We start from the raw sequence: 24,922 nt of genomic DNA on the forward strand, positions 1-24,922 counted from the left end.
TGATTTGCATGAGTATTTTGTCTGCATGTATGTGTACCAAGTATGTACAGGAGCCTGCAGTTGCAGCAGATCTCCTGGAACTGGAGTTACAGACAGGCAGTTGTGAGCTGCCGCGAGGGTACTGTGGAGTAAACCTGGATCCTCTTGCAAAAGCAGCCAGTGCTCCTAACCACTGAACCACCCCTCCAGCCCTGCCTTTCTTTTCTTTTTTTTTTTTTTAATATTTATTTATTATGTATACAATATTCTGTCTGTGTGTATGCCTGCAGGCCAGAAGAGGGCACCAGACCTCATTACAGATGGTTGTGAGCCACCATGTGGTTGCTGGGAATTGAACTCAGGACCTTTGGAAGAGCAGGCAATGCTCCTAATCGCTGAGCCATCTCTCCAGCCCCTGCCTTTCTTTTCTTTTCTTTTCTTTTTTTTTTAAATATTTATTTATTATGTATATAATATTCTGTCTCTGTGTATGTCTGCAGGCCAGAAGAGGGCACCTGACCCCATTACAGATGGTTGTGAGCCACTATGTGGCCGCTGGGAATTGAACTCAGGTCCTTTGGAAGAGCAGGCAATGCTCTTAACCTCTGAGCCATCTCTCCAGCCCTGCCTTTCTTTTCTTGAAGGAAGAGTCTCACATGGTAGCCCAGGCTGGCCTGCCTCAGCAACTGGAATTACTACCATGTGAGACATGGCATCCAGCTTCCTTTTTAAATAATTTCTTTTTTCTATTTTTGGTTTTTCGAGACAGGGTTTCTCTTTGTAGCCCTGGCCATCCTTGAACTCACTCTGTAGACCAGGCTGGTCTTGAAATCACAGAGATCCACCTGCCTCTGTCACCACCGCCCGGCTTTAATAATTTCTTATTTAGAAATGTTTTGGAATGCATACGTACACAGGTTTACTGTTTTATTTAGCATACAATTTTGTTTTTTGTTTTTGTTTTTAAAAATTTTAAGTTTAAGGTTGTTTCTTTGCATGAGATAGTGTCTCACCGTAGACCAGGCTAACCTGTAATTTATCATTTGGTCCAAGTTGGCCTCTTCTTCATGGCGACCCTTCGGAGTCAGCCTCCCGAGAGCTGGGGTACAGCCTTGAGCCACCATGCTCCACTGTCCCACACATTTAAGGTCACACTTCCCTATTGTGAGTTCTTAGTTCTCAGGGCTGACCAAAACAACCCAAATAGCTTCTTTTCAATGAGCGGCAAATGGCCATGGTCGCATCTGATTACCCAGTATCCCCTTCATTTTAGCCGTCAGAGCCCTGGATGGTACAGTAAGCACATCCCGAGCCGAGCCAGGAAAACCTTTAGCTCTGCAGAGAGCCTGCACAAGCCAAAAGACTCTGCGGTCTCTGCTGGTGTGGTGGAGAGACCACAGATTTCACCTGTGCTGCTGCCCCGTGTGATGCCTGGCTCCTGCTCTTCCCAAGGTCGACCGTCAACAACACAGCCCTGGGAAACGAGCTCTGCAGGCTGCTTTCACTTTGTAGGTCGTTCATTCAGACACAAGAGACCAACAGTGAGGGGCAGGAGAGGCCTCTGCGGTTAAGAGCACGTACTACTCTCAAAGGACCAGAGTTTGAGCTCAGCACCCAAGCCAGGCAGCTCACATCTAACTGCCTGTGATGTCACATACCCACCCCACAATTATATTTAAAATACAACTCGAAGTAACATCACTTATTAGCACTGACGTGGGAGAGGAGGAAGATGAAGAATTACCGAGGGAGGTCTGCCCAGTACAAGTCTATCTACAGGGAGTCTCAAGTACACGCAGTGACCGGGAGCCCCAGACTACTTCAGGGCGGAGGCAGAGAACCATTCACACAGCTGAGCTGGGCCTCCTGAGGGACTCCCCCCTCAGCCCAGCGCGAATACTATCTCCCAGCGCAGTTTCCAGCCTGTGTATGGAGCGCACAGAGTCCCACAGCACACCTAGAGCTCGCACGGGAAGCACTTGACATCTACCAGATACCTCACACACATGTGCTTTCCAAGTAGCCACTGTACTGTGAGAACAGCTAATTCCTTCAGACAGGAACCACACGGCACTTCTTTACCCTGGGAGCTAGGGGGACAAAACCAGGCCCCTCAGTGAGCCGAGAACCACAACCTACAGGAAGCCTCCATCCCGCATCACGTTGCCCAGCTGCGCAGCAAAGGCATCTTGAGCCGGCCCTGACTGCTCCATTTTACTCTCGGAGAAGCGCTCATGTCCCTCCCTACCCCCCGCATCTCCTAAGACCCTGTAAAGTGGGCAGCACGGTCGTGATGGGCTGGGTGAGGAAGCCAGGCTGGGGTGCTGCCCAGGCCACCTAGCTACAAGCTGTTACCTATTCCCCTGTCAATCTTGTTAATTTTAGTCGTCTGACAGTGGAGTTCCCACTGGCCTGGAATTAAAAGATCCCCCAGCCGCTGCTGGAACTGAACGTGTGTGCCATCATGTCCTGCCGAATATTTTTTTTTTTGAGGCAAGGTTTCACTGTTTAGACTAATTTGGCCTTAAATTTGAGACCCTCCTGCCTTAGTCTTCAAAGTTAGCCACCACGCCCAGCTTGGCTCTCAGCATCTTAAGAATATTTTCTTTTGATTTATCTGGGATCATACACACCTCTTCCAAAAATGCCACAAAAATTTCTCCTACTCCATGGTAGCTCCTAGAAAGGCTAGGATTCTTTCCCTAGCACAGAGCCTAGACCAAAGACCTCAGGGAGCTAGAAAACTCAGGCCCTCCCTGACAGTTGGCAGCAGGCCGCTTCATCCTTCTCATTTCAGGTCATCTATCCTTGTTTGTTTTCGACGGAAGGGCGTGCCAGGGACAGTGAGTGGAAATACCTCTATCCACAGGAGCGGGGGAGGAGGGAAACAGCAGCACGGGGAAGTGCTCCAGAGCACCAGAGCACAGCTGGATAGGAGAGCGGCACAGGGAACACTCACAACGGAGAGAGGACACACCACAGCCATCAGGTGCCCCTGAAGTGCAGCGCTTTGGCCAGAGACGACAGAGCGCTCTTGTCTATGAGATGACAAGTCTCGTCCATGAGGCTTTGTGCTGGCTCAGGTCCCACCTGGCTGCGGCTGCCCTTCCCTCCCAACCTTCACACAGCAAACACGACCACCTGCTCTGCCCAAGCAGAGGTCAGAGGTAGCAGCCTGGTGTCTTCTCCATTGTCCTCCACCTTCCTTTCTGAGATGAGGCCCTTCACTGAACCTGGAGCCCACCAGCTGCCTAAACTGACTGGTCAATGGACCCTAGGGCTGCTGCCCCGGTGCTGGAATCACAGATGCATGAGACCACCTCAGTTGGAATTTTTTTTTTCCTTTTGGTTTTTTGAGACAGGGTTACTCTGTAGTTTTGGAGCCTGTCCTGGAACTCTGTAGACCAGACTCACAAGTATCCGCCTGCCTCTGCCTCCCCAGAGCTGGGATTAAAGGCCGCCTGGTCTCAGTTGGAACTTCTGAGATATCAATGTAGACAAAGAGCAGAAGTTCGCCGGAGCCTACATTTTCATTTGTTTTGAGAGCCCCAGAGAACAAGCTAAAGGTGCAAAAGGAGAGCGCCATCTAGTGGATAAACACCACGACAGCACCTCATCAGCTAAACAAAGAACACAACTAAAGATCTGCCCCAGCGGCAGGTCCTTCTGTTAGAATTCTTCAAATCAGAAGCTTAGAACAACAAACTCCCTCATATAAATTTAAATAAAACAAATCCAACAGAATGGGAGAGATGGCTCAGAGGTTAAAAGAACTTGCTGTTTTTGCAGAGGACTGGAGTTCAATTCTCAGTACCCGCACGACAGCTCACAGCCAACTATAACTCCAGCTCCAGAACTAGATACCTCTTCCGGCACCGGAGGGCACCCACCCATACGGACTGTGTGTGCATAAAATATAAACAAATCTAAACAAAACACAACACAACAAAACTGAGATGTATTAGAAAAGAGCTCTACTTGGAAGACAGTCTGATGTCAGCCCAAGCAGGAAGGAAGCAGGGGCAGGAATACTGAGGTCACACGGTAGGGACAGTGACGTTTCCATGAAACTCACTCCACAGCAAGATTTGAAATTCAAATGGTTGAATGGGGTGCAGTATTGGCATCTAAAGGGGGAAGACCCACTTTACTTATTTACTTAAAAGATTTATTTATTTATGTATACGTATGTTTTGCCTGCCCATCAGAAGGGGGCACTGTATCCCATGGGATTAGTTAAAGATGGTTGTGAGCCACCATGTGGGTGCTGGGAATTTAACTCAGGACCTCTGGAAAAGAAGCTAGTGTTCTTAACCACTGAGCCACCTCTCTGGCCCCAGCATACAATATTGTCAAAGAATAAGTCTACACCTTTTCCTTCGTGGGTCTCACTATATAGGTCGGCCTGATCTTAAACTCAAAGAGCCGCACCTGCCTCTACCTCCTGAGTGCTGGGATTAAAGGTGTGACCACTCCACCTAGCTATTTATGTGTTGTTTCTCCACTGTTGTTACTTTGTTTGAGACAGAATCTTACCCTGTAGTCCAGGCTGGCCCAGACCTCACCTGTAGCCAAGGCTGGCCTCGAACTCCCCAATCTTCTCAATTCAACCCTCCAAGTGCTAGGGTACAAGAATGAGCCACCAGGTCCAGCTAAGAACGAAGACTATATTAGAAATTTTTCCAACTTTGATGTGGAAACGAGAAAGGGGAAGACACACTCACAATCTTTCCAAGTTTCTCTTCCTTCATGAGTGTCTGTGTCCTGTTCTTTATGAGCCGCTCTTACACAGAGCTTCACTGGGGTCCCTCTCTCACAAATCTCTCCACAAGGGTTTGCTGGTGGGATCACAGAGTGACAGACAGGTACATGCCAACTTCTCCAGGTGGCCTTCGGTCTTGAGCCACAGTCTGCCCCACAGCCTCCTGCCTGGGTTTTTTACTCTGCAGAGAAAGTAGTTTGCACCTAGTTTCTCGGGTCCACACTGTCTATCTTGCATGCTGGTGCTCAAACTTGCTTCCTTGGTAAAATACGCTAAGTCCTCTGCAGCCTCTGCCAATGGCTATGCAGTCGTATGCAATGGCAGAATCCATCCCAATATGGAATGGCTCAAGCTATCTTTTCAGATACTATTGGCCCTTCATATATACAGGTTTTACATCTATGAATTCAAGCAACTCTTGAGTTGATCCCCCCCTCCAAGACAGAGTTTTTCTGTAGCTTTTGGAGCCTGTCCTGGAGCTAGCTCTTATAGACCAGGCTAGCCTCGAACTCACAGAGATCCGCCTACCTCTGCTTCCTGAGTGCTGGGATTAAAGGCGTGCGCCACCACCGTCCAGCAAAATTGCATTTGTGTTGAACGAGAGTAGATTTTTATCATTTTCTGAACAATACAGTGTAACAATGATTTACACTGTACCAGGTAGCGCAGTAGCTTTAGATGCTGAGACCAGCAGGAGGATTCAGATAAATTATATGCAAATATACCACTTTCAATAAAGTCCATGAGAAGCTACGGATTTGGGTATCTATAGGGCATGAAGGTGGGGTGTCCTGGGACCCCGATCACCCACAGATGAGAGACTACTGCTTTATGTCAAAACCAGGCACATTTTTCCTAAATCTCACTATGCCACCTTGAAGGTCTCAGCTGGTCTCAGGGCAGTTTGCAACTGTGAAACATGGGATTATTCTTTGGAGAAAAATGAACTATAAATTATGATTCTGCAAAAAGTACTATTCCAATGCCCAGTGCACAGCAAACAGCTGGGTCTTCTTTACCACAGGCTCGCTAAGGACTGTGACAAGAACCACCGTTAATTACTCTCAACCGCTAGTGGACAGACCCATGAGAACAGGGATGCTTTCAAAAAGACCATCCTGATGCTTTTCCGAGTGGAGGGGCACATCCCCGGGAAAACGAGGGCCGAACTCAACAACTCTGGCAAGGCCTTAGGTTGATCCCACCCTCTCAGAGCCCTCTGAGAGGAACCACAAAAGACAAGGGAGCCCTGTGCCTTGACTCTAGAAACACTCCCTCACTGAGCCCAAAGCCCACGCTACTTGAAGCATGTGCATGGGTTACAGGATCCACACAGGCCTCTTGTGTTTCTGATCTCGAGTCTCACAAAATCAGGGCAAGAAGTGCAGCTCACTTCAAGAATTCCTAGTGGCCTTAAGGTTCTTCGTTCAGCTGGCTTTATCCTACACAATACCCACATTCTGTGGACTAGTGGGACAGAACCTGACCCGGCATACTAAGTGGGTCAGTATGTTAAAAGCCCTGATTGAATCCAGCCACCCCGCCACAGCCAATACCAAATACCTTTGGGTCATCAGCCTCAGGTTTTTCAGTCTCTGAATCGTCATCTTCCTACAAGACAAAGAATTTACAGGATTAAACTTAAAAGGAGTGGGCCTGGGGAGTCTTACATACATAACCAGCGGTTGGAGCAAACGGCCTGTCTACCCAGCTGGGGTCACCCCAAGAACCCTTCCCTACCACACAACCCAGTGCTAGAGAAAGAGAAGGGAAAAGGAGACAAGTTGGGGGAGGCTCAAGATCAGCATGTCACCATCCACATCAGTGGAAATTCCTGAAGAAAATCATGTTCCAAACTGTCAGACCGCAATCACTAGAGCCAGGATTATGAACTCTTACCCCTTCTCTGACATTCATCCCAGTTACTTGGACAGCCATCACCGCTTAATGCCTAGGTGCTGTGGCAGCAGCTCCGCGAGCCAGCGACACTGCCACTAAGATGGCTATGGGAAGGCGGCATCAAATCACCAGACCGTGTGACCCCAGAGACCGGAGATTAAAGGGCAAGGCAGCCTTTTGGGGTGTTCACATTACTGTACAGCGACATTGCTGTCACGATTCAGTTTTCAGCCCTCTTCCTTACCCCAACGAGGTCTGAGTCAAAACCATGGAGGCACTGAATTCTCCAAAGTAAGCCTACAATTCCACCGAACACAAATGCAACTAAGGTCAAAAGCCAAGGAGGAGATGTGGAACCACCTACTACATTTTAACTTAAAGAGGACACAGCACTCAGGACGTCAATACAATAACACTGGTGTGAACAAACCGCACTAGTGGTTTTGAGACAAGTGCCCTCGGTGCCAGTGAATCAGAGGCTCATAGCGCCACCTACACAACTTCTTTAAGATTAAGTCAATCACCAAAGAATCAAAGAGAGAACCTGGTAAAATGCTAACATAGCTCCCATGGTCCCTGCTGGGGTTTGGTGAGTTGTTTTTTTTTACTAAAATACCACACATAGCTTGACTACGACAAAAAGTAAATTAGGGTCAATATTTTAAAAATACACATGCAGGGGGCTGGAGAGATGGCTCAGAGGTTAAGATCACTGACTCTTCTTCTGGTAGTCCTGAGCTCAATCAATTCCCAGCAACCATATAGTGGCTCACAACTGTCTGTAATGAGATCTGATGCCCTCTTCTGGTTTGCAGGTGCAGAATACTGTATACATAATAAATAATAAAGAAAAACATTTTTTAAAAAACACATGCAAAGAAATGCATTAACAAGAACAGTTTTGGGTGTTGAGGCAGCACGCATATATTTAAGAAAAGCCAAGGAACGCAACAAAGCTTGCCAGCCTGCCTGTCTACCTCCTCGATAAGGACGACTCCCGATTACAGGATTACAGCAGATGGAGCTGATGCTGAGGAACAACCCCATGGTCCCACTCATGCACACGAACACCACCAAATGAGGGATTTCCCCAGTCCACAAGTTTTCTAGAAACTACTCAACTCTGAATTATCACTAATGAGTGGGGCTAATGGCATGAAAAATTCTCACAAAATAAAAAAATACATTTTGTGAATTTTTTTTTAAATGCGTATTTACTTACTGTGTACACACTATTCTGCCTACATGCCAGAAGGGGGCGCCAGATCTCATTATGGATGGTTGTGAGCCACCATGTGGTTGCTGGGAATTTGAACTCAGGACCTCTGGAAGAACAGTCAGTGCTCTTAACCTCTGAGCCATCTCTCCAGCCCCCATGTGAAATGTTTCATTTGCTTTTATTTTTATGTGATACCAGAGATCAATCCAGGGTCCTGGGAACGCTAGGCGGGTGCTATAGCTGCACCACTGAGCAACCCCCCCCCCCGTCTTCATCTTTATTTTTTTTATTTTTATTTTATTTTATTTTGGTTTTTTCGAGACAGGGTTTCTCTGTGGCTTTGGAGCCTGTCCTGGAACTAGCTCTGTAGACCAGGCTGGCCTCGAACTCACAGAGATCCGCCTGCCTCTGCCTCCCGAGTGCTGGGATTAAAGGCGTGCGCCACCACCGCCCGGCTCATCTTTATATTTTTACATATTTTTTTTGAGACAGGAATCTGCTCTGGAATTTTTCTTCTGCTTGCTTTAGTGCTCTGACTGCTAGAATTGCAGGCATGGACCACTGTAATTAGTTTAAAAGCATTTTAATGCTAACATTTACATATTAACATATAACAAAAAATAAAGTATGTTGTGAGCATTTCAATGATTCAATATCCAAATTCATTTCAGATGTCTTCTTGCAATAAGCAACAGCCTGAATTTCCTTGCTTTTTTCCCTTCCAAACTTTAAAATCCTGATTTGTACTACTCGGGTGGTCGTGTGTCCTTAAACCTTTCTTGATAATGAGAACACAAGTCCTCCTTCTAGTCTTACCTGCACCTACTTAACTTCAAGAAAGGTTTGTGATCAAGAATCAGGGCCACGTTGACAAAAACACCAAGTAAAACATAACAAAAGAATCTAGAAAGTAAATGGTAACAAAATAACTTCTCTTCCTTGCCTCCTCAGAGAGAGAAGCATTCAAATAATGAACCACTACTAAGGATGAACATACTTACACAAGTAGGAAGACCAGTTAAACTCACAAGCCAATATCAAACACCCATTGATACTTAGGTCACAGAAAACAACCAAGCTAGGAATGGTGGCTCGTGCTTAGAACCCCAGCTCTAAGAAGGCTGAGGCAAGGGGGTCTGGAGCTCAAGGTTACACAGCAAGTTTGTGGTCAGCTTGGGCTTCATGAGACTCTGTCTCAAACCCAACCAAACACCCCCAAATCCCAAATTTCAGCACCAAAGTTACTACAATACGGTCCAGATAAAAAAAACCAACTTAACTTTCAAAGGGAACTATTACTCCACCAATTCAACATTTTTCTTCCTTTTGTGGTGCTGGGACCAAGCTCTGGACACGCTTAGGCAAAGTGTTCTCCCATGAGCAACATTACCCAGCTGATTCCAAACAACAGCAAAAAAGGGACAGAGTTAAACATGGAATGGATGGAACACCGTTTTAAACAGCCCTGGATCTGGAAGATTTACCCACCGATTGTTTGCTGTTCTCATCCTCCTCTTCTTCATAGCCATCTTCATCACCCCCTAGTCGAGAGAAGTCATCTTCTCCATAGGCATCAGATACTAAGCCGCCTTTCTCCTCTGAAAGAGAAGGAGAGGGAGAGGATGATGAGATGGGGAGGGGGCCACAAACAGATTTCTGAAAAATGGGTGGTCAAGATTACTTCTGAAGATAAAAAGGGAACCTAGGTCTCAGGTAAGTGATCACAGGCCCAGATTAGAGTCTGCACTTAGGAAGAGCAAATGATGAATAGGGGTGTTGTGGCCATCAGTGGTGGCACACCATTTTAATCCCAGCACTCAGGAGGCAGAGGCAGGCAGAGCTCTGTGAGTTTGAGGCCAGCCTGGTCTACAGAGCGAGTTCCTGGGCAGCCACGGTTACACAGAGAAACCCTGTCTTAAAAACCAAACAACAACAAAAAGAATTCTGTTCCCATTATGATTTCCAGTCAGAGGGCAAAACTGATAGGCTTCAAAAACTCAAAAAAGAATCACCCAGGTGCCTTAAAAGGCTTAGGAATGTCCAGCACATTCTATCCTAGAGCTACAGAATTACGCACTTTGGAGACACGTACTTTTTTGATTTTTCGAGACAGGGTTTCTCTATGAACCTTTGGATCCTGTCCTGGAACTAGCTCTTTTTATTTTTTTTATTTTTTATTTCTATTTATTTTTTTTTTGGGGGGGGCAGGGTTTCTCTGTGGCTTTGGAGCCTGTCCTGGAACTAGCTCTGTAGATCAGGCTGGTCTCGAACTCACAGAGATCCGCCTGCCTCTGCCTCCCGAGTGCTGGGATTAAAGGCGTGCGCCACCACCGCCCGGCTGGAACTAGCTCTTGTAGACCAGGCTGGCCTCGAACTCTCAGAGATCTGCCTGCCTCTGCCTCCCAAGTGCTGGGATTAAAGGCGTGCGCCACCACAGCCCGGCGAGACACGTACTTTTTTTTTTTTAATATTTATTTATTTATTATGTATACAATATTCTGTCTGTGAGTATGCCTGCAGGCCAGAAGAGGGCACCAGACCCCATTACAGATGGTTGTGAGCCACCATGTGGTTGCCGGGAATTGAACTCAGGACCTTTGGAAGGGCAGACAATGCTCTTAACCTCTGAGCCATCTCTCCAGCCCGAGAGACACGTACTTTTAAAAGCCCTAAGACGACTCGTTTAGAGCCTACTCCTAAATAAAAGTTACCAATTTAACGAGACACAAGTTTTCTTATGTCTCTCTCTCTCCCCATCAAACAACGAGAGTGGGACTGAACCGCGATGCGGCACCCTTGGTCCTTCCTCCGGCGGGCACGATGCCTGTCAGACGTTCGCAGAAAGGGAGGGCATTCGCACTAGAGGTCCTAACGCTCCCCCTGCCCGAGCCCATCGGCTGCGCTCTAGGGTTCCAGGACCCGATACCTGGAGCACAATGAGCATCTCTTCCCCCTCAAACCCCGCTGGAGAAGAAGCATTTTTAACCGTAACGGTCTCCGAACCCCTTTCCAGCTCAAGCCTCACCAGCTGCGCCACCCACAGCATCGACTCCAGCCTCGCCATCAGATTCAGGCTCTGAATCCTCCGCATAAACTGCAAGAGACGACAAAACGTTCTTCTTCCCCGCCATCTTATTCCCACAGGACGGTGTGGCTCACGCCGATGACTCACATCGCCGATTGACGTGCGGGAAAACCAATTTCTTCCGGACCCCAGGAGCCGCCGTGCCAGAACGAAAACCAATCAAAACGGCCATACTTGGGTGGGCCCCGCCCCTTCGACGCGATGCTTGGAAACGTCATCAGCACGGGACGGGTTTGCGGCTTTTACTTCACCTGGAGCGGGTTGTTTTTTGAGTTAGAATGGAGTGTTCATTGAAAAGCTGCACAGCCAGCCGAAAAGAGCCTGGACTTTGATGTCTTGGGGGGCGCATTCGACTGGTGAAGGGCGAAACTGTTGACTTGGGGGATCAGAGGAAGAAGAGGGAAGGTGAGGGCGGGGGGGGGGACGGTCTCCTGGAGGAATGAGTGGTTGCTAGGACTTTGCTTCTAGAACAAGAACCCTAGAAAAGGGATTTCAAGTTCTTCTGGCGGTTTTGAAGACATTTATGGACTTTTATTGTGGTCCAGTTTCTATATCTGTTCTACTGGCCTGGAATAGTTCAGTGTTTTTTTGCTTGTTTTTGTTTTTATTAAGGGAGAAGTAATGTTAACCTCCCAGGAATGTATTGCGTGAAGCAATTCAACCTTCAGTTTTATTGCATGAGAATATGTTTAAGTTAACATAGCGGGTTGTAATGGCAGAAGACACATCGCCTGTATTTTAAAGTGGGACGGAGCATTTTCGTAACAACGTTTGACCACCCTTGCGTTAAGCTTTTGGCTGCGGCCTTTTGCTAAGATGAGCGCCCACCCTTCCTCCACTCCCTCCGACCGGGAGCGGCGAGTCCGGACCACCCTGAAGAAAGTCTTTGGATTTGATTCTTTTAAAACGCCTTTACAGGAGAGTGCGACCATGGCTGTAGTGAAAGGTAACATTCTGTTTTGCAGACTCCTAGCTGTACCGTGGTAGCACACTGTAACACACCTTCCCTTGACTCTTCCCACCTGCCTCACTCTGGGTCCGTTACTGGTTTGGAAATCTTTCACAGCCAAAGCTAGGGGGTGCTTATTGGTGATAGGTTTCTGTTTGTTTCTTATTTTCTTTATTGGTAATCTGTGTAGCCCTGACTGGCCTCAGATTTGAGCCCATCTTTCTGCCTGCTGAATTTAAGTGCAGAGATTGCAGGTGTGGGCCATGGCGACTGGCTACAGACCTGGAGTTTTAATGAGAGAACCACCAACACTTGTTCTGTTTTGTTGTTGTTTTGTTTTGTAGCCAGACCTACAGATTGTTTTTGTAGTCTGATCCTAGATGCCCATCTTGTTTGTGTGCAGGGTAGCAAGGGTAGCAGTAATGCCTAATCTTGTCGTTGCCCTATGCAATCCTCTCACTGAAGACTGAGTAGCTTGAGTTCCGGATAGAGGAGAGAATGATAATACTGTAAACTGGAGATAGGGGGCCTGGGGTTGTCCAGGTGTGAGCAGCAGTGTCATAGTAAGGATATTTTTGTTATTTTTGTTTTTTGAGACAGGGTTTCCTTATGTTCTGACTGTCCTGGAACTCACTTTGTAGACCAGGTTGAACTCGCCTGCCTCTGCCTCCCGAATGCTGGGATTAAAGGCCACCACTGCCCAGCCTATTTTTTATTTTAATTAGTTAACTAATTAATTAATTTTGAGATAAGGTTTCTCTGTCTAGCCTTGGCTGTCTTGGAACTGGCAGGCTTCGAATTTAGAGATCTGCCTGCCTCTGCCTCCTGAGTCCTGGGATTAAAGGTGTGCGCCACCACCAACTGGCAAGGATATGTTTATAAGCAGACTTCTAAGTAACAAATAGCTTTGCATGTCTCCTCAGGTGTGCTCAATATTCTGCTTTTCTGGCTGTTTAATTCAAACACTCATATCCCAGCAACTGAACATTACTTAATTTTTGTTTTTCTTCTCATTCTTTTTTGGAAATAGGTTCTCACTATGTGGCCTTGGCTGCTTAGCCGGCTGTGTAGACCAGGCTGGCCTCAAACTCCCAGAGATCTGTTTTCCTATACCTCCTTGAATGCATGCTTTCGCTTTCTTTCTTTCTTTCTTTCTCTTTCTTTCTTTCTTGAGACAGGATTTCTCTGTGTAGTCTTGGCTGTACTGGGATTCACTTTGTAGACCATTTTTCAGTACTGTTATGGAGTTCAAGACCCTAAGACAAGACTCTCAGACTCAATTTAGATCGTAATTAGCCAGATTTATTAAAGCTAGCAGGACCACAGCCTCTAACCCGAATCAGATGTGCCACCTAGAGGTGGGAGAAGGAAGGGCTTTTTAAAGGCAGGATTAACAAGAGATGATCTGCTCTGCCAAGATTAGATGGTCAAAGTGACCTCAAAATAGTCCTCGAATATCTGCATGAACAAGTTCCAGAATGTACAGCCCTGAGCATCTGTTTGTTATGGCCAAAATGAGCAGTTGGCCATAACAAACAGATGCTCAGGGCTGTACATTTCTGGGTGGGAGTCAAGGAGTCAGGGTTGCTGGGAACTTATCTTTCAGGAACTGAACAGCTGTTAAGTACCAAGATGGATGCCTAGCACAAAAGGGAGCTTCTTTAGCCACCACGATTCCACTGTTAGAAGCAGTTTGTACGAATGCCTATATGTCTTCCAAGGTCCTTGCCCTTCACATGCAAAGGGTGGGGAAGGGAATACTGAGAGATACCCATGGGCAGACACTCAGCTCAGTGGTTTTCCTACATTTTCATTTGATTTATAGCTACCAGGACCAGGCTTAGCCCTGTAATCCCAGCATTTGGGAGGCAGGGTTAGGAGGATCATGCAAGTTCAAAACCAGCTCAGTTCACATAGCAGGTTCCAAGCTAGCCATGGTTATATAGTGAACATCTTTTTTTTTTTTAATTTTAATATTTTGATTATTTCACAGTCAAATTGGTAATTTCACAAGATGCACCCAATCACCCTTCTTTCCCAGTTCTTCCAGGTCTATCTCCCACCTTTGTGGGAAAAAAATCCAGTTGTGTTGTCCACATAGTGACTGGAGCATTGTCAAACTACTGGTGGCCAAACTTAAAGAAAAACGAGTCTGTCCTCCCCCACCCCACAAAAAAAAGTCTTACACCAGGCGGTGTTGGTGCACGCCTTTAATCCCAACACTTGGGAGGCAGAGGCAGGTGAGTGTCTGTGAGCTCGAGGCCAGCCTGGTCTACAAGAGCGAGTTCCAGGACAGCCATGACTGTTACATGGGAAACCCTGTCTCAAACAAAAACGAAAAAGAAAAGTGAGTCCTTCCCCACCCCACCAGTAGCCATCTGTTAGTTAGTTAGTGAACACTCTTTCTTTATAAAAATTACTTCTTCAAGAGCTTTCCTGTAAAAGCAGACAGGATATATTGAGATGTTGTCTGGTCCTTGCAGGTGACGAGGATGTCTTTGTGTGCATGCCCACAGGGGCAGGGAAATCTCTGTGCTATCAGCTCCCTGCCCTGTTGGCCAATGGAATCACCATTGTAGTCTCTCCTCTTATTGCTTTGATTCAGGTGAGTCTTGGGGGAATGAACACGAAAACCCAAACAGATCGGGAGGGAAAGGAATGTATCGCTTGTTTGTTTTGACCGTTTTTTTGTTCAGTCTTCAGATAAACATATATTGTGTGTTGAATATAGTTCCTTCCCTTACTCCCCTACTCTTTCCTTGCCCCCTTCTGTCTCTTTGTCCTTCTCCCTAATTTTACTTTTAATTTTATGTTTTACACATTTTTTTTTTTTTTTTGGTTTTTCGAGTCAGGGTTTCTCTGTGGTTTTGGAGCCTGTCCTGGAACTAGCTCTTGTAGACCAGGCTGGTCTCGAACTCACAGAGATCCGCCTGCCTCTGCCTCCCGAGTGCTGGGATTAAAGGCGTGCGCCACCACCGCCCGGCTGTCTTACACATTTTTTAAAACCATTTTGCTGCATTATGTTTGCCCTGTATTGGCTGCCTTCCTTTCATCGTGTATGTACAGGAGGTTAACTGTCATGATTGGCAGCAGACACCATTACCTGGAGATCCATCTTGATGGCATTTGTTTTGTTTTTAAGCCTTGGCTGCCTTTGAACTTCCGTTTCTACCACCTTACCTCATGAGTGCTAGAATCCTGTGCATGTGTCTCCAGACCCACCTTGAAGAGAAGGGATTTTATTGCTAGAAATTTCACTTCTTGGGCTCAGGGGTTAAGTGAGTCGGCTCAGTGGTTAAGACACTTGTTCTTGCAGAAGATCAGGGTTCGAGCACCCACATGGAGTCTTACCACCTCCTCAGGCAATAGATACTCTTGTGGTACACAGACATACATTTAGGTAAAAGACACCACACACAAAGAAATTTCACGTCTTAATTTGGCCTCTGTCTCTTTTCTCTGATTTGCTTAGGTAATTGTGCCGAGTTTCTCTATTGCCCAAATGTAGGGCTCTCCACTAGTGCATAGCATTCTGATGAGTCACAGTGAATCTTTGATTTGTTTTTTTTTTTTTTTGAGACAGGGTATTGTGCAGCCCTGGCTGACCTTGAGTTTTCATATATAAGCTAGCCTTGAAGTCACAGAGATCATCCTGCCTACACCTGCAGCACCGGGATTAAAGGCGTGTGCTGCTACATCTGGCTTGAGGTTCTTTCCTTCTGTTGTTTATTGTCCAGAAAAGTATCCAGCCATACCTGTACATGCCTGCCTTTCCTCTCCCGTGTGTGCTCATAACAGGAAAGAAGATATGGGTGGATAGATCAATAAATTGTACAGGGGGCCTGGAGGGATGGCTCAGAAGTTAAGAGCACTGGCTTCCAGAGGACCAGGATTCAATTCCCAGCAACCACATGGCAGCCCACAACTGTCTTTAACTCTGGTTTCAGGGATCCAGCACCCTTACACAAACATACATGTAGGCAAAATACCAATGCACATAAAATAAGTAAATTAAAAAAATGATCTAGGGGAGTGTCTGGTTATGTTTTAGCACACATACAGGGATATACAGCAGAAAAAAATGGAGAGAAACTGAAACTTATTAGTATCTGCCCTGCAGATATCGTGACTGTATTTAGTGCCTCCAGGTGGGCTGGTAGGACTGAGGAAGCACAGCCATGTGTGACGAGCCGTCCGCGACATAGGAGAGCAGCAGTAATGTTCGTGGCATCAAGGCTTTGTGCCGAGGGCGTTTACATGCATCCATTTCACTCGCTCTTTTCTTTTTCCTTCTTTATTTCCAGACAGGGTTTCTCTGTAGCCCTGGCTGTCCTGAAGCTCATTGTGTAGACCAGGCCGGCCTCAGAGCCAGAAAACTGCCTGCCTCTGCTCCCCAAGTTTAAAGGTGTGTGGCGCCACTCCTGGCCTCCTTTCTTTTTTATCTCTTGAGGCAGGGTCTCTTCTAGCCTGGGTTGGCCTCAGACTCCTGATCCTCTGGCTTCCACATCTGAGATCCTGAGATTACAGGCTCATGCACCATCTCCCCTTTGACCCTGTTCTGTAATTCCTGTGGTAGGAGTGAGGGGGGCACGGTGATGAGGATGAACTGGGTGGGTCTCGGAGAGTGTATGGCAATTAAGGGATCCAGCAGCAGGCCCAGGGTTTCTGACTCGGAAGCTGTTCTGTGTTCCGGGGGGAGTTGCTGTGCTCATTGTCCGGTCCTGAGGGCTAATGGTTCTCCACTGCATATCCTCTGCTCTCAGGACCAGGTGGACCACCTGCTGGCCTTGAAGGTGCCAGTTAGTTCCCTCAACTCCAAGCTCTCGGTACAGGAGAGGAAGGAGCTGCTGTCTGACCTGGAGCAAGACAAACCTCGGACCAAACTTCTGTACATCACCCCGGAGATGGCAGCTTCAGCCTCCTTCCAGCCCACCCTGACTTCCCTTGTGTCCCGAAACCTGCTCTCCTACTTGGTGGTAGATGAAGCTCACTGTGTTTCGCAGTGGGGACATGACTTCCGGCCTGACTATTTGTATCTGGGTGCCCTCCGTTCTTGCCTGACACATACCCCGTGTGTGGCTCTCACTGCTACAGCCACCCCACAGGTTCAAGAGGATGTGTTTGCTGCCCTACACTTGAAGCACCCAGTGGCCTCTTTCAAGACTCCCTGCTTCCGGGCCAATCTCTTCTACGATGTGCAGTTCAAGGAACTCATTCCTGACCTCTATGGGGACCTGAGGGACTTCTGCCTTAAGGCTCTTGGGCAGAAGGCCGATAAAGGGGTGAGGTGTAGACGGAAGTTATAGGGTGGGGAGGCCAAAGTGCTGTCTGCAGCACAGACGTAGCCGCTGTTTTCAAAGCTCCTTGCTTTTCTAGTTATCTTAGGCTCCTTAGAACTTGTGTACAAAGAGAGTTCCCCCTTTTTAACTGAACATTTACCTTCCTCACTGGGATTCTCTGGTCTCAGATCCTACTGTGAGAGGCAGGTGAATGGTCCTTGTATGTCTGATAGGCCTACGCAGGGTTCTCAGAGAGAAAGCAGGGGAATTAGAAAGCCTAGATTTTGGATTTTCGCTCTGCTCCCTCTCTCATTTTTTTTTATAGTTTTAATGCTGGGTCTTACCATGTAGCCTTTGATGTTCTGGGTGTCCCTAATGTAGATCAGATTGGCTTTGTCCGAGGTTTGTCTGGTCCCTACTGCTGGGATTAAAGGCATACAGCACTATGCCAGGATTGGTCCTGCTTTTTTTTTTTTTTTTTTTTTGTCTTGAGTGATGAGCCCTGTTGACTGCTCAGCTTAAGAGAAGACTGAGACATTGACAAGAGAAAGCATGGGGCTTTGAGAGCAGGCTGTGCTCTGGTGAGAGGCTGGTTGTGCCATCCTTCCCTGATTGCTGTCTTCCCACCTCTTCCTGCTCAGCAGTTATCTGGCTGCGGCATTGTCTACTGCAGGACTAGAGACGCTTGTGACCAGCTGGCCATAGAGCTCAGCAACAGGGGTGTGAAGGCCAAGGCTTACCACGCAGGTAAGAGGGGACAGCTCTCCTGTCTTCTGCACTGTCTCTTCGTTATGATCCTCAGTAGCAGGGTGGTCTGGTACTATTTAAGTCCCCTAGGAGGAGTCTAGAAAGTTGGGCCTCTAGAATTCTTTCTTCTGTCCTGTGCCTACCCAGAAGCAGACACACTTTGGTGTTTTTCCTGCAAGCTTATCTGTGTATCTTTTGCATGCGTAGTGCCCACAGATACCCTAGGAGGGCATCAGATCCCTTGGAATTGGGATTACAGATGATTGTGAGCTGTGGGTGCTGGGAATTGAACCCTGGTTCTCTGAAAGGACAGCTGATGCTCTTAACTGTTCAGCTATCTTTCCAGCCCCAGGTGATAGTTTTTTATGGGCCCAGGTATTATTAAAAAAAAAAAAAAAAAACAACCCACAGACTTTGGAGACCTATGAACTTAAGTTCTTGGTTCTCATGTTTATTGAATATTCTTTGCTGTTCCTGGGCTAAGTTCTTATATTTATTTTTGGGATTTGAAGCAGGCTCTCACTATATATCTCTAGCTGTCCTGGAACTCACTATGGCAACCAGGCTTTGAACTCGCAGATCCTCCTGTATCTCCTCCCAAGTGCTGGGATTAAAGGCATGTGCCAACATACTTGGCTGGCTAGTTCAGGTTCTATGAGGTTAAGTGCCTGGTCCATGGTTATGTGGGTAAGAAGTGATGGATTCAGTGTATAGGTAAAGTGTCCAGGGCAGTAGCAAACCCAAGATAACTCCCACATCCTGAAGAGAAACCCACGGGAGATGTGAGTCTTCCTTGCTCACCCTCCCCTCTTTTCCAGGGCTGAAGGTGTCTGATAGAACACAGGTACAGAACGAGTGGATGGAGGAGAAGGTCCCTGTAATTGTTGCAACGATCAGTTTTGGAATGGGAGTGGACAAAGCTAATGTCCGGTAAGCTCTGGTTCTTGCATTATGTTGGGGGCTTGGCTTATAGTGCTGTGTGCAAAGTCTACAAGTCTGTGTGCTAGTCTAGGGTCACTGAAGAGGGCGGCCACCAGGGGAATCCGAGGTATACAGCCCAGATGCCGACAGTTTCTGGGTGGCATGGTTCTCCACCCAAGGGAACTTGGCAGTGTGTTACCAGGTTGTCCATAACAATCTGGTTCACATCCGTCTTTCAGGGAGGACCTCAAAGGCCTGGAGGAAGTAACTGTTTCAGCCTTTTCCCTGTGGACGTCAAAGCTGAAGATCTTGTCTCCTTTATCACTATTCCTTGGCAGTCTAGAAGAGTAGGCTCCATCCTAGCCTCATCTCACTCTGGCGACCCTAGGAAAGGTTTTTACTTCCAGCCATGGTCTAACATCATGGGCTACTGCAGGAAGCCCCTTGTCCTAACAACAACAGAAATGCCTTGTATGATTTGCAGAGCACTTCTGCGTACATGCCATTAAGTCTCACCCTGTCACTGGGTAGGAGTAGTCACTCTACTAACTGGAATTGTGCACTTGAAAAAACACAGATTGTAGAATCAGGAGTTGAGCCCGGTTCTGCTGTGGCTCGTTAGGAGCCAAGTTTAAGTCAGATTCCCTCAGGTTCCAGTCCTAGCTCTGTTCTTCCTTCACTGGGTGTTCTCATAGACTCACCTCTCTGATCTCCTTGAAGAGTAGGCTAATTTGTGTGATGGCAACCGACAAAGGAAGCATGTAGCAACTGATGCATAGTAGGTATTTAATAACTATCTCCTTCCCTCTTCAAGGGGGTTGTAAAGTGAGATCATGCGGCTCATAAGAAACAATTTCTTTGAACTTTATTTTTGCATGTGGATGTGCAGTACCCACAAGGGCCGGAAATGTATGTCAGATCTGGAGCTGGAGTTATAGGTGGTTGTGAGCTACTCAACATGGGTGCTGATAATTAATCCTGGGGTCCTCTACAAGAGCAGTGCAGTTCTTAACTGCCGAACTCTCTCTTTGGCCTCTGATCTTTATTGAGACAGGGTCAAACTGTGTAGTCCTAGCTAGCCTGGAACTGCTAATATGATGTGGGATTCCCCTCTGTATGCTGTGAATACCATTGGTTAAGAAAGAACTGTCTTGGCCTGTGATAGGGCAAAAGAATAGAGCTGGGCAGGGAAAACTAAACTGAATGCTAGGAGAAAGGAGGCAGAGTAAGGAGAAGCCATGGAGCTGCCGCCAGAGGCAGACGTGCTAAAACTTTGCTGGTAGGCCACGACCTCGTGCTGATGCACAGATTAGTGGAGATGGGTTAAATTAAGATGTGTTAGCCAATTAAAAGCTAGAGCTAATGGACCAAGCAGTGATTTAAATAATATAGTTTCTGTGTGCTTATTTCAGTTCTGGGTGGTCAGGACAAACAAGTGAGCACCTCCAACTCCTTCTCAGATGCACCTGCCTTTGCCTCCTGGGTGCTGGCTAAAGGTGTGCACCAACATGCCCAGTCTGTTCTGGGTTTTTGTTTTGTTTTTTTAAGGTAGGGTTTCTCTATGTAGCCCTGGCTATCCTAGAGCTTTCTCTGTATACTAGGCTGACCTTAAACTTGGCGATTCACCTGCCTCTGCCTCCCAAGTGCTGGGATTAAAGGGGTGTGCCACCACTGCCTAGTTCGCCCAGCCTGTTCTTCAGTCTGATATTTATTCTGGCCTCTGGCTTTAAGGGTTTGTTTTGTTTTTCATTTTTATTTTATGGGTATTTTGCCTGCATGTATGTCTGTGCACCACAGATGTGCCTGGTGCCTGCAGAGACCAAAAGAAGGGATTGGATCCCCTGTACCTGGAGTTAAAGAAGGTTGTGAGCTGCCACATGGGTTCTGGGACTCACACCCTTGTTGACAGAGTTTTCTGTCCTGCCCAGTCCCATAGCCATTAAGTCCCAAAGAAACATACAGAGTTCTATATTAATTATAAACTGGTTAGCTTATTAGCTCAGGCATCTTATTAATTAACTCTTAAATCTTACATTAACCCATAATTCTTTTCTGTGTTAGCCATGTGGCTTGGTACCTTTCATCAGCGAGGCATTCTCATTTTGCTTCCTCTACGTCTGGGTGACACCTGCAGACTGAGCCTTTCCTCTTCCCAGAATTCTCCTGTTCTGTTCGCCCCACCTATACTTCCTGCCTGGCTACTAGCCAATCAGCATTTTATTAAACCAATACAAGTCACAAATCTTTTTTTTTTTTTAAATTTATTTATTATGTATACAATGTTCTTTCTGTGTGTATGCCTGAAGGCCAGAAGAGGGCACCAGACCTCATTACAGATGGTTGTGAGCCACCATGTGGTTGCTGGGAATTGAACTCAGGACCTTTGGAAGAGCGGGCAATGCTCTTAACCACTGAGCCATCTCTCCAGCCCAAGTCACAAATCTTTACAGGGTATAAGACCATTGTCCTACAGCAGCCCCCCCCCCATTTTTTTTTTTTTCAAAACAAGAACTCTGAATCTAACCTTTGTTTGGCTTTTTTCCTGACCACTATTCATAAAAACTTGTGATCAATACTTCAAACAAAGACAACCATCCATAATCCATTTTTTGGGACTATGGGCCTAGTTTTCTAGGCTACCTCCTGTTGATTGGGGGTGCTGATAATCTTCTGGGGACCTAAAGAAGATTTAGGATTATGGTCAAGTACTGACTGGAATATTCTGTGAGGCTTGATCATATCAACCAGCAGTCTTGAGGCTGTTCTGAATGTAGACCTCAGAGAAAACTCCAGCAGTGGTCCTCCAAAATGTTGATCATTTGAGCCATCCGCTCCTGTTGGAGATTCTTCAGGGGGTATTGGTCCATCAAACAACATTAGTCCAGAAGGAATCCACAGGTTCTCATCTTTTGTGGAAACAAAAGCAGAACACCCTATTCTCTGGAAGAACAGCCAGTGCTCTTAACCTTTGGACCATCCCTTCTGTTCTGACTGTTGAGGTTTTTTTTTTTTTTAATTTTTGCCCTATTTATTAGACTTTCTCTGATAACTCCAGCTGTGGACTCTTAGTTGGGCTGCTCTATGTCAGAAAGGCCTGTTTGAAGGGCCACAGGGGTCTTACCCAGCTGACTCTGATATATTCTAGGATCTGTCTCTTGTGTGTTAGTTCCCCTGTACCTGGCCCCAGGGAGTAAGCACTTCTGACAGGATCCCTCCTCTGGAGCACTCAAGTCTCCCATAGATAGCGCATCCTTTTGTATTCTACAGATTTGTTGCCCATTGGAATATTGCCAAATCCATGGCTGGCTACTACCAGGAATCTGGCCGTGCTGGCAGGGATGGGAAACAATCTTGGTGCCGTCTTTATTACTCAAGAAATGACCGAGACCAAGTCAACTTCCTCATCAGAAAGGAAATAGTCAGACTCCAGGTAAGTCCCAGGCAGTGGACACCCTTGTTGTCTGAACCTTCCCCTCCAATTCATATAGCTCATTGCTGAGCCTAGGGAGTGTCTATAAACTAGGGCTGGTTCCGGCCTGGAAAGATACCCAAGGAAAGTGGTGTGATGGGTGAGCAGGTTGCTGGTGACAAGCTGGCTTAAACTTCTCCTTGTTAATATCTTACCTGAGTACCACCTTGTATCTGTTGTTAAATATAGACAAAATCATCCTTGCCTTGTTTTAGTGAGCCTTGTTACATAAGTGTTTCCCCGTGTTCTGTTTTTTCTTTAGCCACTTAATTTTTTTAAATGTTTATCCAATTATTTTTAGAAAGCCCAAAGCAGACCAAAACTAGAAAGGAGTATGGTGTGAGATGGGTACTTTTTTTTTTTTGTGTGTGTGGTTTTTCGAGACAGGGTTTCTCTGTGGTTTTGGAGCCTGTCCTGGAACTAGCTCTTGTAGACCAGGCTGGTCTCGAACTCACAGCGATCCGCCTGCCTCTGCCTCCCGAGTGCTGGGATTAAAGGCGTGTGCCACCACCGCCCGGCGAGACGGGTACTTTATAAGTCACCAGGAAAATGAGGGTCACCAGGAAAATGAGGGACTCAAAAGTCAACGCTGGGGAAAAGATGAAATTAGTTCTACATGTTCTGTGTATGTGTAGCGCCTGCACTACGGGATAGTTTGCGAGCCGGGAAAGGAGCTGGAGATTTAAACACATACACAGACAGGGTTTCTCTTTGTAACTCCCCTACCTATCCTGGAACTCACTCTGTAGACCAGGCTGACCTCAAACTCAAGACGTTCACCTGCTTCTGCCTCCCAAGTGCTAGGATTTAAAGCATGTGCCAACATGCCTGGTGATTTTTGTTTTAATTTGTATGCTTTGGTGTGGTGGGAACACCACTGCATGCACATGGAGGTCAGAGAACAAACTGTAGGAATCCGTTCTTGTAGTAATATGAGCGGCGGGCTGCGTACCCAGTACCCCGGCTGCCTGGCTAGCTTATGCCCGAAATAACAACACACAAACTGTATTCATTTAATCACTGCTTGGCCCATTTCTATCTAGCCTCTTCTAGGCTAATTCTCACGTATTAATTTAGCCCATTTCTAATCATCTGTGTAGCGCCCCTAGGTGCGCTTACCGGGAAGATTCTAGCCTATGTCCATCCTGGGTCAGAGCTTCATCACGTGCGTCTGCCTGGGAGCTGGGAGCATGGTGTCTCTCTGAGGCGTCTGCTCCTGAGAGGAGAGCTGTGGAGTCTGAGCTCACTTCCTCTTCCTCCCAGCGTTCTGTTCTGTTTACTCCTCCCACCTATCTTCTAACCAATGAGAGCCAAGCAGTTTCTTTTTATTTAACCAATGACCTTCCTCCATCATTTCCCCTTTTTCGGTTTAAACAACAACAACAAAAAAACGGCTTTAACTTTAACATAGCAAAATTACATATAACAAAACAATTATCAAGTAAAAGTTACAATAATCTTTATCATAACTAAGGAAAACTATAACTATAACTATTCTTAACTCCATCAAAGACTCCAGAAAGATACAATAATACCTAAGCAAACAAGAAAAAAGCAACTTTTAAATCTCTAGAAATGACAGAGACATCTCGCTGCCTGGACAGTCACCCAAAGTTCCTCTGTACCGTTGGGGCATCCATCTTCAGCCTTCAGGCCCATGGTATCCAGCAAACATTTCCATAAAGCAGGAAAATTCAAAGTCAGTTCAGTCACTATCTGTTGTGTCCTGCAGAATGTCTCGCAGACTCTTTCATGAATCAGGAACCCCGAAAGATCATCTCACCTAGTCCTCTCTCTGTGGGTTCTCTGTGTCCAGTTTATGCAATAGTCCAGGCAAGAGCAGTTTCTTGCCCAAATGGTTATCAAACTCCATAACGAGCCTCTTCGATGCCCATCTTCCTCTTGAAGTAGATTGGTGCTGCCAGGAGCAGAGTGTCTCATTGTCATGAAAAGTCCTAAGTTATTAAAACATTTAAAATGCCATATTCTATAATCTTTGAAAAATATGAAGAATGCCTATCTAAAATATATCTACGCACATCTAGAAAATATTAATTAACATGACTACAAACTTGACTATTATTTATGATTATCCATCAACAACCTATGAGAGCCAAGCAGTTTCTTTTTATTTAACCAATGACCTTCCTCCATCACGTTCTCCCTCCACCCTTTAGGTGCTGGATCCAGCTCAGTTTATTGACTTTGATGGCAGTCAAATCACATTTATCTGTTAAGCCATCTTGTCAGTACATAACTCAAAAAGCAAAAGCCAAAACGAGCTGAGTATGGTGGTGAAGACCTGTGATTCTGAACTCAGGAGGCAGAGCAGGGAGACTGAGGGTCAAGGACAGCCAAGACTACCTAGTGAGTTCCAGGTCAGCCTAGGCTTCATAGCAAAAGTTTGTCTCAAAAAACCAAAAGGCGGGCTGGAGAGATGGCTCAGAGGTTAAGAGCATTGCCTGCTCTTCCAAAGGTCCTGAGTTCAATTTCCCAGCAACCACATGGTGGCTCACAACCATCTGTAATGGGGTCTGGTGCCCTCTTCTGACCTGCAGGCATATACACAGACAAAATATTGTATACATAATAAATATTTAAAAAAAAAAAAAA

General features: G+C 46.4%; 2 protein-coding genes across 7 annotated transcripts in view; one reads left to right on the top strand and one right to left on the bottom strand.

Annotated features, from left to right (window-relative positions):
• LOC121436073 (SAP30 binding protein) overlaps window positions 1-11,023 on the bottom strand; it is a 31,511-nt gene extending 20,488 nt beyond the window's left edge. Inside the window, exons 1-3 of one of the 2 annotated variants that reach the window (XM_041635695.1) lie at window positions 10,885-11,023; window positions 9,348-9,457; window positions 6,305-6,352 (exon numbers count right to left, since the gene is read on the bottom strand). In XM_041635695.1, coding sequence (XP_041491629.1) covers window positions 6,305-6,352; window positions 9,348-9,457; window positions 10,885-10,990 — 264 coding nt within the window. In that variant the 5' untranslated portion in view covers window positions 10,991-11,023. The remainder of the gene's footprint in view (window positions 1-6,304; window positions 6,353-9,347; window positions 9,458-10,884) is intronic. The other variant, XM_041635696.1, reaches the window with a different exon arrangement.
• Window positions 11,024-11,192: 169 nt separating this feature from the next.
• The window catches only part of Recql5 (RecQ like helicase 5), a 42,045-nt gene continuing 28,315 nt past the window's right edge, over window positions 11,193-24,922 (top strand). Inside the window, exons 1-6 of one of the 5 annotated variants that reach the window (XM_041635732.1) lie at window positions 11,193-11,890; window positions 14,377-14,498; window positions 16,657-17,175; window positions 17,817-17,919; window positions 18,738-18,849; window positions 22,108-22,270. In XM_041635732.1, coding sequence (XP_041491666.1) covers window positions 11,761-11,890; window positions 14,377-14,498; window positions 16,657-17,175; window positions 17,817-17,919; window positions 18,738-18,849; window positions 22,108-22,270 — 1,149 coding nt within the window. In that variant the 5' untranslated portion in view covers window positions 11,193-11,760. Of the gene's footprint in view, window positions 11,891-14,376; window positions 14,499-16,656; window positions 17,176-17,813; window positions 17,920-18,737; window positions 18,850-22,107; window positions 22,271-24,922 lie in introns of all 5 variants that reach the window. The other 4 variants (XM_041635730.1, XM_041635731.1, XM_041635728.1 and 1 more) reach the window with 4 other exon arrangements.

The sequence above is a fragment of the Microtus oregoni genome, unplaced genomic scaffold (genome assembly GCF_018167655.1).
Source record: "Microtus oregoni isolate MIOR12 unplaced genomic scaffold, Mior012 000048F_ref0000485, whole genome shotgun sequence".
Taxonomy (NCBI): Eukaryota; Metazoa; Chordata; class Mammalia; order Rodentia; family Cricetidae; genus Microtus; species Microtus oregoni.